Source organism: Apteryx rowi, unplaced genomic scaffold (genome assembly GCF_003343035.1).
Source record: "Apteryx rowi isolate R43461 unplaced genomic scaffold, aptRow1 scaffold_323, whole genome shotgun sequence".
Classification (NCBI taxonomy): Eukaryota; Metazoa; Chordata; class Aves; order Apterygiformes; family Apterygidae; genus Apteryx; species Apteryx rowi.
In genome coordinates, this window is record NW_020449675.1 from 1,002,848 (window position 1) to 1,020,880 (window position 18,033).

Genomic DNA, 18,033 nt, shown 5'->3' on the forward strand with positions numbered 1-18,033 from the left:
ACAGCACAAAGCAATATTAAAACATAGCCTTGAGCAAGGAGCCTCCTACTTTGAACCACACCTGACTATTTACTTGGAAACGGAAGAAGTATAAAGACGCCCTCTGTGAGATAAAAAGCTTTCTAGTGAAATATGACAAAAAGTATGACTAGAACAAAGGCAAAAAAGACAATTCTGGAAGTTGGCTCATATTTTAGGAGTGATGAAAATCATCAGGAATGCAACAGAAAAAAAAAAAAAGCACAGGCAACGCCTCCTGTCCGGGCTATAAAGGGCTCCGAGCCGGGGGGGAAGTTTGCACTCGCGGTCTTCCCTGCTGCACCCGCTGCCTCGCTCAAGCTCAAGAGCCTCTGCCATCCTTAGCCATGGCCACCACTGTCAGGCAATACTCCTCCTCCACGTCCCTCAAGGGATTCGGGGGAGGCTCCAGCAGGCTCTCCTCCGCGCGCCTTGGCGGAGGAGGGTACAGAGCCCCCAGCCTCAGCGGAAGGGCCAGTAGCTACTCGGTCTCTTCCCGCACTGTTTCGGGGCTCGGAAGTGGCCTCGGTGGGGGCTTTGGGGGCACCTACTGCAGCAGCATCGGAGGGGGCCTTGGCAGCGGCTTCGGGGGCGGCTATGGGGGCAGCTTTGGCAGTGGCTTTGGCGGTGGCTTTGGGGGCGGCTATGGGGGCAGCTTTGGAGGCGGCGAAGGCATTCTGCAAGCGGGAGAAAAGGCGACGATGCAGAACCTCAACGACCGCCTGGCTGCCTACCTGGACAAAGTGCGTGCCCTGGAGGAGGCCAACACTGACCTGGAGGTTAAGATCAGGGAATGGTACAAGAAGCAGGCACCTGGGCCAGACCGCGACTACAGCCCCTATTACAGGACTATCGAGGAGCTGAGGAGCAAGGTAGGATGCTATGATAACCAAAAGTTATCATTAAACTCACTTCATTAAAGTCACTTTTTTAAAGATTATCCTGTGCCTAAAAGCTGAAGGGTAGTGTATTAATTGATGACAGTTGGTCTAAGATGGGAAAACAGAAACAGCATGCTTGGAAATAAATGTCATAACCTATGAACAGCAAGTTTTTGATGATGTCCTGCACAAGGCACCAAAATGTGTCTTCTATTGAATATTTCAGTGTAGGGAGAAAGACGGGCAGGAAAGCAGGAGCCAGAGCCGATCAGCCCTTGGTTCAGGTTATTGGGTGCTACATGGCGTGTGCTGGCGCAGACGATACTAGATGCTACGAGGAGGCTGCCTTGCTAGGCATTTCCTGCCTTTAGGGGATGCTACTTGTGCCCCAAGTATGCGCTGCCTTTGCCAGGCTCCTGACTAAGCGCTCTGCAGGCAGGGACATGTTATCTCTTTGATATCTTTGATATCTTTGATATCTTTGATATTTGTTATCTCTATCTCCTGTAAAATGATATGCTAACAGGGATGCCAAGTAGTTTTCAAAAAGATCCTACAATTCAGACTAATCATTTATAGCCTGACAGGAGGCTGAAGATAGAGGTTAAGAAATGAAACTGCCCCTGGGATGCTTGTCCTTTGGGAAGTGCGAACACAGACACGAGCAAAAAAACAAGAGGAGTCAGAAAATACTGGGTTGTGGCAGGTAGCTTCAGAGGGGCTGAAGTCATGTGTGCACCATGCTCTAAAATGCAGCAAAGGAAATCAGAGCTGGACTTGTTTCTTTATTCATAGCAAACACCAGTTTCTGTCCTTCCCCTCCTGCCCTGCTGCCGTTTCCATCCCATGATCAGCTCACATTACTCATCATGAGCTGATTCACTGGTCCTTCAACACGTCAACTGGTGACAGCATCCTCAGTCAGCCCAGGCTCCACGGAAGGGGAGGGGAGTCACCACAGGAGGTGTGCAGGGTGGTAATAACACCTGGTCCAGGATGGGAAACGCCAGGGAAATGGGGCTGCAGCCACTGACAGGCTCAGGAGTCAACCTCCGTGAGCACATCAAGTATCTCTGATTTTTCAGCTCTCTCTTCCCTTCTCTTGGGCTTCACAGCTGCTTTTGCCGTGACACACAAAGCTTCTCTGAATTCCAGCTTGTCAAGCGTGCTCTGATCCAGCACATGGAAAATGTGGAGGCAGAAGCTTCCTCCAGATCCAAGCAATGAACTACTGGGTCTCACACAAATCCCGTGCTGGGGATCTATAGGAAGGCAGCCCCTTTCTTTCCCCTCCAGCACTGCAGCTGGGATATTACCATATTAATACTTGTTCCTGCATATTAATACTCCTTTCCTGGATTATTGCTATGATATTCCCTGAAGCATCAGAACTCAGTGAGAGTTTTTCATTAGCTCGTGGTTACAGAAATTATTACTTCTAAAACGGCCAATCATTTTCAAAACCCCAGAACAAACATTTGCACCTCAGGCATAATTACAAAAGCAAAATGCTTCAGGGACAAGGTCCTCCTTCCTCATCTATTCTCCTTCTCAAATGAGCTGTTCTGAATTTCCAGCCAAAACCCAGAGCAGGGCCAGGCTGGGGTGAAACAACTCAGGGAGTGGTGTGACTGTTTGGAGACGTCATTTTGGTGGAGGGAACAGGCTGTGGCCTGTGTACACACTCCAGCATCTTCACAAGACCGAACTAGTACCAATGAGAGCTTAAGCTGGAATATCTTCTCTCCTCTCTTTGCAGAGTCCTTGTGGAAGTCCAACCCAGTGGGCAGGAGGTTCAGTGCTGCTCCTGTCCTTCCCCTAAACAGGAGCTCAGGCAGCAGCATGCAATCTTTTTGAAATATGATAACTCCTTCTCATCCTCTTTTTTCCCCAGATTCTTGCTGCAACGGTTGAAAACGCCAACATTGTCTTGCAGATTGACAATGCCAGGCTGGCAGCTGATGACTTCAGAACCAAGTAAGTCTAATGCCTTCAAGATCTCTTATCAGAAAGGAACATAAGGGAAAAGACAGTCTGTTTAAGGCTTTCCATTGCGTTCTGTACCTGAAGTCGCCCCACCTGTACACCAAGCACTAGAAGTGTGACATAAGGAAGTGTACATCTCTTCCTGGACAGAACGTTGTCTTGACTTTCCTGCACTGTACAAAACTGCACATGCACATTTGATAAAAGATGTCTGGCAAAGAAAAAAAATGTTTAAATATGCCAAGCTAGGGAAGGAAGCAAGACAGAAAAAAATCTGTATCAGCTTGGCTCCAAGGTGCGACTGTATTTTTTGCTCCCAGGTTTGAGACGGAGCAGGCTCTGCGCCTGAGCGTGGAGGCTGACATCAATGGCCTGCGCAGAGTCCTGGACGAGCTGACCCTGGCCAGAGCTGACCTGGAGATGCAGATCGAGAACCTGAAGGAGGAGCTGGCCTACCTCAAGAAGAACCATGAGGAGGTGAGCAGAGCCAGGCACAAGAGGCTGTAGGAACTGCAGCCTGGGCCCAGAATAATGAGGTTGGGTCCAATCTTTAGGGCTACTCTGAGTCCTGAATTGCTGAGAGAGAAGATGAGAACTGCTAGTAAGGAAGTAGAGAATGATCTGGATAACAGTGCATCCTCTCGGTATTCTGTGTAAATACCATTCACCACTTGTTATTTCAGTAATGTCCACTGTAGCTGTTGGAGATACTAACAATCCCGGCTGCTTCAGGGCCATAGGATCTCCCTCCTGGGAAATGAAGCCACCTGCAAGCTCTGATTTATTCTCTGGAGAAAGCCAAATTTAACTCCAGTGGAGATTTCTTAAGACGGAATTTGGATTATTCTATTTGTGACAGTGGAGCAAAGGCCTCAGGTTTGGCCCCTGTTGCTAGCTGCCACAGAAGTAGATGCAGAAAGATGCTTTATTTCCCAAAGAACTTTTGTCTTGAGAAGAACATCTTTATATGTTGATTGTTGGATTGCACGGGGATATAACATGTCTCTTTTGCACCAGGAAATGAATGCCATGCGTGGRCAGGTGGGTGGAGAGATCAGCGTGGAGATGGATGCTGCTCCTGGAATCGACCTCACCAAGATCCTCACTGAGATGAGAGAGCAGTATGAGACCTTGGCCGAGAAGAACCGCAGGGATGCCGAGCAGTGGTTCTTCAGCAAGGTGAGCTCACTCACCGGCYGCAGAGCAGGGCGTGCTGCACTCAAGGCTTTGCCTGCTTGCCTCTCCTCTAACGCTATGGTTTTGTCTCGCTGCAGACGGAAGAGCTCAACCGGGAGGTGGCCATCAACACGGAGCAGCTTCAGAGCGGCAAGACGGAGATCACCGAACTGCGACGCACCATCCAGAGCCTGGAGATAGACCTGCAGTCCCAGCTCAGCACGGTACGAGTGCCCCGCTCCAGCTGCAGGGTGGGACTCACGTGGGACTGTGGGCAAGGGAAAACATGGGTGGCCCCCTCACTCCCGCCCACCGTCCCTCTCTGAGACCGTCCCTCTCCTCTGCATGCAGAAAGCGGCGCTGGAAAGCTCCCTGGCTGACACGGAAGCCCGCTACGGCACCCAGCTGGCCCAGCTCCAGGTCCTCATCACCAGCGTGGAGGAGCAGCTGGCCGAGCTGCGGTGCGACATGGAGCGCCAGAACCACGACTACAGGAACCTGCTGGACGTCAAGACCCGCCTGGAGCAGGAGATCGCCACGTACCGCCGTCTCCTGGAGGGCGAGGATGCCCAGTACGTACAAGGGCTTTGCTCGAGACACAGGGGTGGGGAGCAGATGGGTAATAGTCAAGGACAGAAAATGTGCTGTTTAGGGACTCATTTGGAATGCCAGATTGTGCCAGATTCACATGTTTCTGTTCAGACCAACCAAGGACCCCAGTAGTGCTATTCCTGTTTTCGGTCTGCAGCGAGATGCTGTAAGAGGTCCTAGTCGCTGCTGGAACAGAGCAGTGGTCCTTTCCCACCCTAGGAGAGACGGAGTGGAGCAGCGCTTAGAGCAATTGCCTGGGAGTCTGGAGAATTAGTGTCTTATGTGATCTCCAGCCTAATTCTTCAATTAAATTCTCTTGGTTCAAGGCTCTAGCTCAAATAACATCAGGAAGTGTTTGAGGCATACAGTATCAAAAAGAGCCCTGAGATGCTCAGAAAGGCCTGCTACTGAGCTATTATAGTGGATAATTTTAAGGGGAATCAATTAAATTGCTTCAGAGGTTAAAAATAAGACCTAATGAAAATGAACATTATCAAGACTATATTCTCAATAATTGCTTGCTGTTGCTTTAGTGTGTAAGATTTTTAACCTCTTTTTTGACTTGTCATCCTCTCCCGCCTGAATACAAAGCCTGTGAAACAACAACAAAAAGAATTTGTTCTTAACTTCTCTTTCTTTTTCTTCTTCTCTTACAGCATCTCTTCCCAGTACTCCTCCGCTATGTCCTCACACTCTGGTAGAGATGGTAAGAACGTCTCTTACTTCACCCATCTATAACAAACAGCTTTGAGACATGCTTTCAGAGCAGCTGTCAAACTGACAGAGTGAACACCGTTCCTCAGTCATGCCTCACTGGCTGAATCACAACGACAGTGGTCAAGACAGTGTGTGAGCATCTCACAACTGTTAACCACAGAAAAAAGCTGTAAAGAAGGGAAATACCTCACAGCTTGAATCGCATCTACAGTAGGAATGACTTGGCCTAAATGCGCCTTGTGATCGAGCAGCCAGGCAATGTTCTAGCTTTACACAGACCTGAAAAATCAAACAACACCTGCAGATTTAAGGAGTGGGCTTTTTCCCTTCTTGGGCATTCTCATCAGCCTGGCTCTTCATTCCTCCTAACTAAAGTAGGATTGCCAATAACAACACGTGCAAAATACCTCATGGAATTTCCCACGTCATGCTTAAGCCCATGCAACATTCAACAGTGCATTAAGAAGTTTTTCTTTCCTGCTCTCAGAATAATTGTCTCTCGCTTTCCTTTTGCAGTAATGACAACTTCCCGCCAAGTCCGCACAATTGTTGAGGAGGTCCAGGACGGAAAGGTGGTCTCCTCCCGGGAGCAGGTTGCGCTCACCACCCGCTAGGAGTACCCTTGACCCCAGACTCAAGAGAGGGAAGGCTGAAACAAGCCCTGTCTGAGGCTGTATTTGATGGGGTTACGTCACAGAAAGCAGCCAGCTTCGTTCATTTGCTCCTCCTTCTTGTTTCACCCTAATTTCATTCGGGTGTCACAGCACACTCTGTAAACGCTTAATAAAGCTTTTCTTCTCATTCATGCAGCTGCGGTCTCCTCTGTCCCTGATGCACGGTCTCCCACACCCTTAGGGCTGTGTGCTCATGCCAGGGAAAGTCCTCAGTAAGCACAGCAAGGAGCCCACAAGGGGAAACAGAGGGACACGGGTTCCATTTGGAGCAAAAATAATTTGAGAGGGCTCTTTTTTTGCTCATAAATACCTGGGACTGACTAAGGCATAAACCAGAGAAGTTTGATATGAAATGAAGGCAATGACAGAGGGATGATGTTTGAGGACAAAGTAAGTGCCACACATGAGCGGTAATTAAAGCCAACAATATCAAGCTCAGTTCTGTTACTTTTGGTCTCATAAGAATCACTTTCTCCTGTAAGTTAGACTCCAGCAAGATTACTACTATTCCAAGTGAGACAGGAGCACAACATCAAACTGGATGGCAAATCTTATATACACATTCTTACCATCTCATTTGACTGTCTTTTAACCATGTTGTTAGGCACATTCTGCAAAAACTTTATATACACTTATTCATGTTGCCCTAAGGCTGCATTTAACAGGTTCCAAAGTAATCATTGCTTAATCTGCAGAGTGTTGAACAGCAATGATTACTTATCGCTATGGCATCTAGCAGATAATTGTTAAAATCCTTCCTGAAAAGCTATAAGCTGGTTATTGTATGTCAACAATGTCTGTAGGCAAGCTGCCATTCCGGATTAGATGATGAAACCTGTGCAACGGAAGACAGGTAGCAGAGTTTGCCTTTGGCTCTGACCACTCACCTCCTGTCGAGTGAATCAGGAAGCAAAGTATCCTGTGCTTGTCCCACATCCACCAAACGTTTGTCTCATGGATTAGATAGGAGAGGAAGTCCTTTTAGATGTAAAAGCCTGATGCTTTCTTGCCAGTGGTTACTTTGGAGCTTTGTCTGGTCTTGGACCATGCCCTCATGCTCATCACCCACCTCATGAAGACAAATTTGGGCCTTAGACAAAAGGAAAAGTCAATAATTTACAGTAAATCAGCTTCCCTTTAATTATAATGATGTAGAAGTGGGTTTTGCACCTGAATTCAAGCATGCTCATCTCTTGGATTATTACCGATGATTCACGCTCCTTCAGCCTCCACAAGAGCACTAAGGTCTTTATTGAACAAGTATGAAGGCATCCTCCCTGGCCTGAACAAACTCTTGAAAAGAGCTGATGATCTCATGGTAGGCATGACGGGACAAGCAAAGGAGAGGGAAGGTGATCGAAGAAGTGGGGGAACCTGCCAAGTCTCTCCAGAAAAGGGATTGTGTTCTGAAGAGATGTTATCATTATGCGTTACTGTGCAACAGTTACAGAAAAGCTCAGGAAATGAAACACAGACCGGACCGCAGAGTTCACTGACTGTATTAGGCTTCTCCCTTGCTAGAACTACATTCCTTGCAGAAATAGAAAGACTTCCAATCCACACGGGCTAGAGCCATCTCAAAGATAAAACCTAGGTCAACCAAAAATGTACTTCAGAATCAAGCTATCTTAGACTTTATGGCAATGGACAAGGAAATTCTGGGTAGGGTGGAAATTCTGATTGAACTGAAAATGTTGGGTTTTTTTGCCATCAGAAGAAACATCATATTTCAGTTGTGTATGCAGGCAGTTATTTACTTCTTGAGCCATCGGCAAAGTGCCCCAAATGTACTGAACACCAAAAAGCTTTCTGAAATAACTAAACATTATGGATTAAAAATAAGTAGGAAGCTAAAAGAAGATGCCAATTCATGAGTAAGTGGCTCTGCTGCCAACATGGTAAAGCATGGCCACTTCTGCAACCAGAAGGACACAGGGGAGAGATGCAGCAAGCAGCATATTTAGTTCACTTTGATGTCTCTCACCCAGTGCTGAGATATCCATTTACATCTGTCTGCCAGACTGGCCTTCAGCATGACTCAAAGGAAGGCTCCTACTCACTGCTTTTCAAGCATAAATGAGAGGTCTTAAGTCTTCAGACACTGGAGTCCTAAGCATTAGCATGGAGACACTGTAAAATATACCAGAGAACAGCTGGGAGAGCTGACGGAAAGCCTAGGTCTGTAATCAATTGATTTCAATTTCACTGGCAGGATCTTATCAGGCATTTTCCCTACTCATCATGTATATTTGCTTTAATGAAGAAGGCTTAAATTCTGCCTAATTCTGCATAACACTAATATCACAGACAAAAGTCCATGCTCGGCATATATAATCACTGTACTATTACAGTGCTCTGAAGATGGAAAGTACCACACAAGTGTTAGGCATTTATTTTCTATCATTACTATCATGCTATACAATTACAGCTTTTATCTGTGAAATGTGGACAAATTATCACATCCAAGAGACGGACAAACTTTACTTTTGGGCAGCGTTTTTCAAGCTTTTTGCACGATGCACGCATGACAAGACAAGCCTACATAGCATTCAGCAAGGAATTACAGAAGCAAGTCCTCAGTGGATAATTGTGAATCTTTAATGGGCAATAAAAAAAAAAAAAAAAAGGAAAATCAAGAATGTCTGTGAAAGGTATTTCATCAGCTGAGACACAGAGAGAAATATGTAGGACATGCTAGTGTCAAACGTAATACATAATAACAAGAATACTTACCGTGAATAATGTTTAAAATGAATATCATGCTTCCTGTCTTTAAAGCTCTGTGTTAGCATCAGGCATTTGTTTGTACAACGCTTTGAGAAGGAGGATTACCATTATTATTGTTTCCATCCTACAAAGCATGAAATCGAGACGCAGAGAGACTGAGCGATTTGCCTAGAGTGATTTGCAATGCTGGAATCGGAACTCTGGAGATTATGGTTTCTTCACAGAGGTGGAGATCAGTTTTGGTACAGCAAATAACGTGCAGAAAATTTGGAATGATATTTTAGTCCATAGTGAGATATGAAAATACTTTTGCAGATAGCAGATACAAGAATTTTCCATAGGTGAAACACAAAAATTCAGCTGAGAATGAGCAGACAGGACCTAGGGCTGCTTGTAGTTCTCACTGCTATCTCAGGGGCCTTCTAAGAAAGACCTCCTTGCCTTAGGCCACCACTGCACAGGCTGAAGGGACATACGCAAGTCCCAGTCGGATGCCTTGCATGCCAGACGTTGCCTGCCTTTCTGTTTTCTACCTTGGCACTCCCTGGTGGTTGCTTCAAGCCCAGACCTGTGCGTGGGCTTGCAGTCGCACCGGTGGATGGACAGCAACTTGGGCTCCAGCAAGACGGACACAAGATTCAGGGTTGTGTGTGAGTCACTACGTGTCTGGGCGAAGCTCTCTTGGACGTGAAAACAACTATTGACTCAGGGAATATTTGTAATAATGTGAAATGTTGGATCTCCCTCTTGGGGGCACGTTATCCTTTATGCACTATATATCTGTCAGCTTAACAGACAGTCTTAAACCTTAAAATATCCCGAGACTACAAAAGGACACCCTCCAGCTAAATCCAATCCTTCCTTTTAATTTTCATTGCCCTTTTGAACCTGGAACATCCCTTAGGAATAATGCCACAGTGCCCATCCTCTACTACCCTCCTGCTCTTCTTTTTAAAGTGGAATACAAGAAACAAATACGAGGCTGAAGCATAACTCCCTTCTTTCTATTTTTTACAAAGCTCATTAAATGGGAACAGCACCTTTGCCTTGGGAAGGCTTTTCTGCTCATTTGTTACTTGAAGTAATAATTTTTGCTTGTCAGGCCTGCACTGCTATTTCTGAAATGCCTGCTGGGAAACCTTTCTAAGCCGTCATTTCTTTCCTTCACATACCCCTTGGGGCACCACGTTGCCTGCAAGGGGCTCTGAAGTCAGCCGAGGACAGCTCAGCAGAGGCATTGCCCATGGCTGGCTACAAGGCTGCGGTTAGCAGCTTTCCTGCTGCAGACTCCGGTCTGGAAGCCAATAAAAAGTTGATTCTGGAAAGCGCCTTCCATTATGCATGAAGATACCATCATTAACAGACATCCTCATAAAAACAAGAAAATCTCTTTTAATAAAATAAAGACTGTAACTGCTGGTATGTCCCTAGGCATGCTCTGAACCAGTGCCTGCTGTAAAAGCAAGAGCTGGTTTTCATAAATATTTCAAATTTTGGAAATAAAAGAACCTCATGAAGAACAAATCCAACAAAATGATGACAGAAATCACTATTCTCCTTATAAAAGCTTTTTAAATCTAATTCACCAATGACTACAGAGACCTATAGCAAGGTTTGAAGTTCAAAAAGGAAGGAGCAAACCTTGAATTGAAAAAAATTGTTTCATAAACATTTTAATTTTTCTCACTGGAAAGTGAAAGATTGTATAAATCTCAGTTAAATGTAAACTCATTATTATTTTTACAACTCTTTGATGAAAAAAAAGACAGATCCTGACCAGTTCTGCTCCTGATTGACTGTTGCTCCAGCAGTGAGAGCGGCGGCAGGGCTGGGTTAGTGAGCACCATGGCAGAAGTGCTTGAGTCTGACCATGCCACAGCCTCCACTCAGGATGTCACCACCAATGATACACGCCATGGCACCGTGGCATAGGCTTCACCTGCTAATTATGGATATAACAAAGGACGGACATAGACAGAATCCGCACCACATTTAAGGTGTTATGGATTTGCAGTGTCAAGACAAAATCAGAACTAATGAACTTACCCAAACAGCATAAGTAATATTTCTGAAACTTCCTGGACCTGACACATCCCTTATGTGATGTGTCCAAGTGACCTGGATGCCAAAGACAATGCTAAACAATAAATGGGTAAAAGTCAGCCAATATTAGCATGGCTGTATTAATAATAAAATGAAAGATTCGTACGACAAAACATTTTAATTATTTTCCTTCTTCCTCAATTCAGCATTCCAAGTCTAAAAGGTAGGTTTAATATCTTTTTTTAATGATCTTTTCTAGTCTTTTTTCTAATTATAACACATTTCCCCTAGCTTGTATTTGGAAAACTTCCATAATACTAACCGAATCTGGGTCAGACCTATAAAGGATCAAGCTGCTTCTGAAATTCTCCATGTTAGTCTTTTAGAAATTTTATGAGACATCTTATGCATCTGGCCTCTCTTGGCAGTGAATATTTATAGCTAACTGCAACATCTGATACTCAAGAAACACCCTTTTCTCTTTTATTTTGGATAAAAATTTAAAAGTTTTGTCTACTCTTGAAAGCAGCAGAAGAAATATAATGGAATCTTTCCCCTGAAAGGGGGCATTTCGATGCATGCAAGAGAAAGAGGAGTAACAAAAAATCTCTTGTAAACTCAAGTGCAAGTTACTTTCCTGCGTTCTCCAAGGGAAGAGCATGTCAAGGTCTAACAACTCAGACCCTGACTGGTTCTCACTCAACTGACCACCACACAAAAAGAGCAGATCCTCACTGTTACGCACTTATAGTTATGCAGCACAGTCCAGAGACTTCTCGCCTCAGCAGCACAACAGCTCTGCCCCGGGATCCGCGGGGCATCCTAGCAGCTGGTCACAACTGAGCCAAACAAGCCTTGTCAGATAGGACCATAGACAGCTTTCCCACAGCTTTCACTTTCCGGGTAGACTTGCACACATCAGGATTGGATAATTACTATGATGTTTCATTCCCTGGGCACTCTCAGATATCGTCGTTTTCGTGTCACTGTTGTTTGGTTGTCATCACAAGTCAAACCTGATGATTCAGGAAGTAAGATTTTTGATGTAGTTTTGAAACATGCTTTTGTTAACCAAAGCATCTTTCTGTTGTGGGATTTCTGGAGACAAACACCTTTGAGGAAATAGTTCAGGCTCAGAAAAAAATAGAACTAGCCAGGTCACAAGAAGGAAGAATAAGCAGTCTTGCCCCGGTGGTGGCATCCACTACGAAAGGTATAAATAGAGAACTGTGAGGACAGAGTGATCACAATCTGATCCCACACCAATCTGTGCAGCTTGCTGTGGGCTCTCTGTTAGATCCTCCGTTGCTCTCACTATGAGTTGTGCCATCAGGCAGGTCATTACTACCTGTTCCCAAGGCAGAAGCAGCGCTGGCAGCTCTGCTGCCGGTAACGAAAGAAGGGTTTCCTCTGCCTCCTCTGCAAGACAGGCTGCTTATGACTTAGGTGGTGCAGCTGGCAATTTTTCTGGTGGCAGTTTAAGTGAGGGATTAATGGGGAAGCAACTGAATGCTGGCAGCAGTACGGGTGGAAGCTTTGGAGCTACCCAGCAGGCTTGTCCTACCTTTGGATTCAGCGGTGGAAGCATTTGCACTCGAGGCCTTGGTGGTGGATTCACCAGAGCTAATGCTGGTTGTGGTGAGGGGATCTTACTCGCCAACAATGAAAAGGCGACTATGCAGAACCTTAATGATCGCTTGGCCTCCTACCTGGACAAGGTGCGACTCCTGGAGGGAGAAAACACTGATCTTGAGTGCAAAATCAGGGAGTGGTATGCTAAAGTAGGCCCCAGCTGTGAACCACGGGACTACAGCTGTTTTCATAAAGAAATTGATGATCTTCAAAACCAGGTAAATCATTATTTTTCAAGTAAATGCTAATATTTCCTTGGGCTTCCCTTTGATGTGTGGATAGACCAAATTCAAATGGCAGAGGCAATACCTAGGTCTGTGGAGATGCACGCGAAGCAATGGTTTATACGAAACTCCGACAATTTGCAAGAGGAGTGCTGGGCACTTCCAGGGAATGGAAGCTGCAGCACAGCCTGCTCAAACAAACTAGCCTTTAGACCTCCCCAGTGAAATGCCACTGGTTTTAACAGATTAATAATCCCAACACATGAAATCGTTATAAAATAACTGGGTTGCATTATTGCAGGTAGGTGTTTTCTCCAGGGCCTTTCTGCAGCTGGAGGAAGCTGCATGCCCAAATGTCTGTTCTGCGTTTTCTTTTCCAGATCCTGTGTGCAGCTATGGAAGCTAACAAAATTGTTCTGAATATTGATAACAACAGGATGACTGCAGATGACTTCAGAGTGAAGTGAGTACAGCCCTGTGCTCGCCCGAGCTGTTCACACTGCCCACAGAAGGGCAGGGGAGAGATGTTGGTGGGGAAATCCTAACACTGTTGGGGGCAACAAAGATGTTGCCTGCGATGCTGCCATATTAAAACACATATCTATGTCAAGGCACGGGCATCATTAACAGTGTTCATCACATAGCATGCCTGAAGTGAAAGAAGTACTTAGTCCTAATTTTTTTCCACAAGCTCAACTCACAGATAAAGTAAGTGGGCAAAGCTGGTCTCTGTCGAGCAAGCACACTCCCGATTTGAAATACCTGTTCAGAAACACAGCTGGAGAGCAGCAAGGGCCTTGCCACAGCGTGCCGACACGCTGACTTTTCTTTGTTGTCTGTGGCTTAAGGTATGAGACTGAATGCAGTCTCCGGCAAAACGTGGATGCAGATCTTTGTAACTTACGCCCCATCCTGGATCAGCTGGCCAGCTGCAAGACTGATTTGCAGTTACAGTTTGAGGCCTTGACCGAAGAGATGTGCTGTCTCAAGACAAACCACGAGGAGGTGAGATTCCCCTTACTCTTAAAGAAATAAGAAAAAAGGAGGAAAGTGCCCCCTGAGCGTGCCTAGCATTGACACGGTGCACGTATTCCTGCAGGAAATGAGCTGTCTGAGGAAACAAGCGACTGGCAATGTGAGCGTGGAGGTCAACGCTTGTCCTGGCCCGGACCTCAGGAAGATCCTGGAGGACTTGAGGTGCCAGTATGAAACCCTGATGGAGCGCAACCGCAAAGAGACTGAGCAGTGGTATGCCTGCAAGGTACTAGACACAGCCACAGCTGTACCCTGCTCCGCCTGTTGGGGGAAAAGGGAAAAATGAGAGAGCTTAAGAACACATACTGGAGATGTTTTAATATCAGCAATTCCGTCGAGGATGTGCTCAGCATCTAACTACACTGTCCAAGTACAGTGCTCTTCTGTTCATGGCAGAAGGGCCACTGCATGGTGTTACAGGGTCATAATGGACTAAACGGTGGGGCTTTGGATTTGGGGATACCCAGTACGCTGCAGCGCATGCAGAAGCAGCAAGGTGAAGTGCTCTGGAGGAGTGAGGAGCCAGATGCTGCGGTGCGGTGAGGTGAGGAGTGTTCTTTTCTAACTTTTCAGGTAGAGGAGGTGAACCTGGAGGTCATCACAAGCAGCCAGGAGATAGAGTCAAACAACAAACAGGTCACTGAACTGAGACGTCAGCTGCAGGCCTTGCAAATCAATGTACAAGCCCAGCTCAACATGGTAAGTGATGCCATTGACGTTCGTATCTCAAACTCCCCAGCTCTGTTTAGAAAGCTGCACGACTGGGGTCATACAGCTGAGAAACACTGAATGAACACATTTTAGTATGATTTCTCAGCTAAAAAGTCCCAGCTTCCTGCGACCAGATGGGCTAAGCCTACAAGCATACCCAAGGTGCCTTTTTCTTGTTTCCATCCTCAGAAAGAAAATCTGGAATCCTCTTTGGCAGAAACTGAATGTCACTACAACAAATACCTTGCTGAGCTACAGAGCCAGATCTCCTGTGTGGAGCAACGGCTGGCTGAAATACGAGCAGAAATGGAGTGCCAGAACCAAGAATACAAGACTCTATTGGATGTCAAATGCCGTTTGGAGCAGGAGATTCAGACCTACCACTGCCTGCTGGAAGGGGGACAGCAGGATATTGTGTATGCAGACTACAGACAAACCCGGGCATAGTAAAATCTCCCTACTTTGACTTATAGAGATATGAAAATTTGTCATATAAGTGGTAGAAATAGCACTGTGCTGTACTGACCTGTTACCAGACAGGGCTCATAAGGAGATCACGAAGCATTTGAAAATTTGGCTCTGATAAGCATCCAGGGTGTAAGCCAAAGATCATTCCCTCTTTGGGCAGCAAAGACAGCCGGGAGTGCCCCTCAATGCCTGTCCTCTGCGCTGTGCAGCATCTCAGATCATTAAAGGGTGCTTTTCACTACGAGCTGGGCAAGGTCTTTTATGAAAAGTGGCATTTAACTAAGTTTTATTGCCTTTGCCACTGCTAGACAGGATTAGGGACTGGCAGTTAAATTAACTGAAACAATAAATTATCTAAACATTTTCAGTCTCACTCAACAATTTTAATTAAAGTTTTGGGAAATTTAATTTGTATGCAAAGCAGTTGGCTCTTCCCATTGACTGAGATTTTGAAACAGTGAGGCCTGCTGTTCATCTCATAAATGGCTGCATACACATAAAACCGGCTTGAGCACCCACCTGCTCCAACAGTTTGGAAAAAGAGGTATTTTAATGACAGTGCCCTGAGGTGGGCTCTCATGGGCTCTCCAGTCCTAAATTAGCAGTGCGAAAAATCAGTTCCTGTTCCAAAATGCTGGTTGCAATGGATGAGATGACAGTGTTAGAGCTGCTCTCAGAGCCTCAGGCAATCCGGAGTGTTAAGACGGAAGGGCAATAGCTGTCAGGTGGGCAAGCGGGAGGGAGGGAGGATACCCTGATTGCTGCTTTTAACGACTCTCACAGTTCAAAGGGGGAAGGGGAACCTTGACTGTGCCTTACCCCCCCTGCTAGGTCAATAGTAGCTGAAGACAGGCAGCTACAGCCGATGCTACAAGTAGCTCCAGGTCACGGGGCAGTTCCCCAGGGTGCGACTGACGGGCGCTTTGGTCAGCAGAGCTGTCTCCCTTCCACAGAGGGCCAGTGGGAAGAGGAGCCCCTGCAACGTCAGCTGGGAGAAGCGGTGGCCTTAAAGCCAGCCTGTGTCAGCCATGCCTGCCCTAAGCCTATTTGCTCCGGGTGCGGATGTACAAGGTGAGGTGTCCTCTAGAAGCCTGTAAGTGTGACCATGAGTTGCTTCTTTGGTCCTGCTATTTACTTGGGGAAGAGGAGCATGAGAGATCTCCAAGCTCTTCTGGCATGGTAAAGAGGGGCTGGAGACGGTTTCTTTTTCCTGGACAGAGTCAGCGCAGGGAGTCAGACACGCAGGACGGCGGCTGTGGTTGCTGGTGGTAGAGCACAGTGATTAACTGGGCTACAGTGGGCAGCAGCGGGGAAGGGTGCACCTACGGGACATGTACGAACTTACATGTAGAAAAGATTTTTGATACTGGGGGATTACCAGTAACAGATATGTTTAAATAAGCCCTTCAGCACAACACAAAAATGAAAGACTGGTGGGGGAACTGAGCAAGGGGGAACTCGGGAGAAAGACAAAGGAGTATGTGGAGGAAAGCCCCGAGAAAGCAATGCTTCCTTCCTGCTCTCCCTCTGCAGGTCACTGCAGACAAGAGCTTCCCTGCCAATCCCACTGCAATTCCTCTAAGGAGGTGACCCGAAGAACAAACCCTTTGGAAAAAGCAAGGCAAAAATAACCTGATAGTCCTCAGTTCTGCTTACGGCACCGGCTGGAAGGGACTTTGCAAGGAGGGCTGCCTTCCTGCCTGCCACTCTGCCTGCTGCCTTCATCCTGCCATGCTGTTTTGATCCAGCCACTGATCCTTACTTGGGCTAATCTGTACTGCAGTCGGTCGTCTAATAACTACCAAAGCTTGTCTCTAATAAATCTTGTGCCTGAGAAACGATTTCTTCAAGTAAATTATTATACGAGTATTAAAAAAATTGTTACGCGGATAATTACATTTATCATACAATTTTGGCTAGAAATCCACTTTAGGTCAGAGCTTCCACAAAGCAAACCTTACAAAGAAAAAAAGAAAAATATTTTGCAATGTTCCCATCCGCCACACTGTTTCCACTGACTTCAGTGGCTGCAGGAAGGTGAAGAATGGGAAAAGCTGATGCCGTGGAAAGGCACGTTTGCTACCAGAGAAGGAAGCATAAGCTAAGACATGAAGTCGAAGGTGATGAGGAACAAGATATTCAGGGAGCTTGGAGAGAGCACAGGGAAGGAGCTTCAAGGCAGTCTGACTGACGATCATTCACTGAAAGAAACTTCTGAGGGAATATTGAGTTTTCATTAAAGTAGGTGTGTGTATAATATAATATAATACAAAACAACACAATAAAATCAAGAATAACAAGTTTTTCCAAATAATACTGAAGCAGTAATTTTGAAAGCAAGACTCTGCTGGACTTGACACACCCTTCTGGTAGAGAAAAACAATTCCCAGAGAAAATGCTAAATAAAGAACATCTAAATGGATTTTAAAAAAAAAAAGGCAAGCAGGAATAACCAGCTGGCAACATGTGGGAAGATAAAAGGATGAGACAAATTAGTATGTGGGAGAGAATTTTTAAAAAGTAAGATATCATAAACAGCCAGAAAAAAGGTGGTAGTATTTTAGTAACACAGAGAAAGGAATTGCAAGCACATTCAGGAGCACAACTGCATTTTGCTGCTTGTGCAAGCAAAGAATCAAAAACCTGCCCCTCTTCCCTCGCTAGCAGCAGTATCTTTCTCCTGCAAATGCATCAGACAGGCTGTGAATGGTGCTGATGATCTTTGCTCCTCATTATGGGGTTCAATTAGGCTTCTTCTATAACAAGATATTTGATGAGGTTTGATGACTGACCTTTTACACAGGTCCAACGTAAAGGCTTCCAACATGAAGGCTTCAGGGGAGACCGAGTCTTATTTAGTGCCCACTTCTAAAGGAAGAAGCAGCTCAGAAGCTTCTGGAAAGACAGATAGCTGTTTCTGGAAGAAGTTAATTCCTGGCAATATTATTTCAATTTGTCGAATGCCTGTAGGCCTCTCAAATCACCACCATTCTTCAAAAAGCCTCCTGGAAAAGCTTTCCTTTCTTTCCTAACTCCGTAATTGTGCCAGTGCCCATAGTGCATGCGAACGGTGGCACACGGAGGAGAGCGAGTAGAAGTGAAGGAAGAAGTGTGCATGATCACATATATGTGGTTCGCAGTTTACAAGAA

General features: G+C 45.9%; 2 protein-coding genes across 6 annotated transcripts; both read left to right on the forward strand.

The window, feature by feature from the left end:
- Nucleotides 1–365: 365 nt before the first annotated feature.
- On the forward strand, nucleotides 366–5,983 carry LOC112968729 (keratin, type I cytoskeletal 14). 5 transcript variants are annotated; one of them, XM_026071236.1, is made up of 8 exons: nucleotides 366–890; nucleotides 2,794–2,876; nucleotides 3,206–3,362; nucleotides 3,903–4,064; nucleotides 4,160–4,285; nucleotides 4,413–4,633; nucleotides 5,309–5,358; nucleotides 5,886–5,983. In XM_026071236.1, exons 1-8 carry the CDS (start codon nucleotides 366–368, stop codon nucleotides 5,981–5,983), a joined length of 1,422 nt encoding a protein of 473 aa, XP_025927021.1. The 5 variants fall into 5 exon arrangements, with proteins under 5 accessions (XP_025927021.1, XP_025927023.1, XP_025927025.1 ...); XM_026071238.1 differs by lacking the exon at nucleotides 5,309–5,358 and adding an exon at nucleotides 5,507–5,538; XM_026071240.1 differs by lacking the exons at nucleotides 5,309–5,358; nucleotides 5,886–5,983 and adding an exon at nucleotides 5,005–5,011 and having other exon boundaries at nucleotides 366–463; nucleotides 539–890.
- Nucleotides 5,984–12,129: 6,146 nt separating this feature from the next.
- LOC112968732 (keratin, type I cytoskeletal 19-like) lies at nucleotides 12,130–15,924 on the forward strand. The gene is made up of 7 exons (XM_026071243.1): nucleotides 12,130–12,663; nucleotides 13,050–13,132; nucleotides 13,518–13,674; nucleotides 13,769–13,930; nucleotides 14,278–14,403; nucleotides 14,605–14,831; nucleotides 15,837–15,924. Exons 1-7 carry the CDS (start codon nucleotides 12,130–12,132, stop codon nucleotides 15,922–15,924), a joined length of 1,377 nt encoding a protein of 458 aa, XP_025927028.1.
- The last annotated feature ends 2,109 nt before the right edge of the window (nucleotides 15,925–18,033 follow it).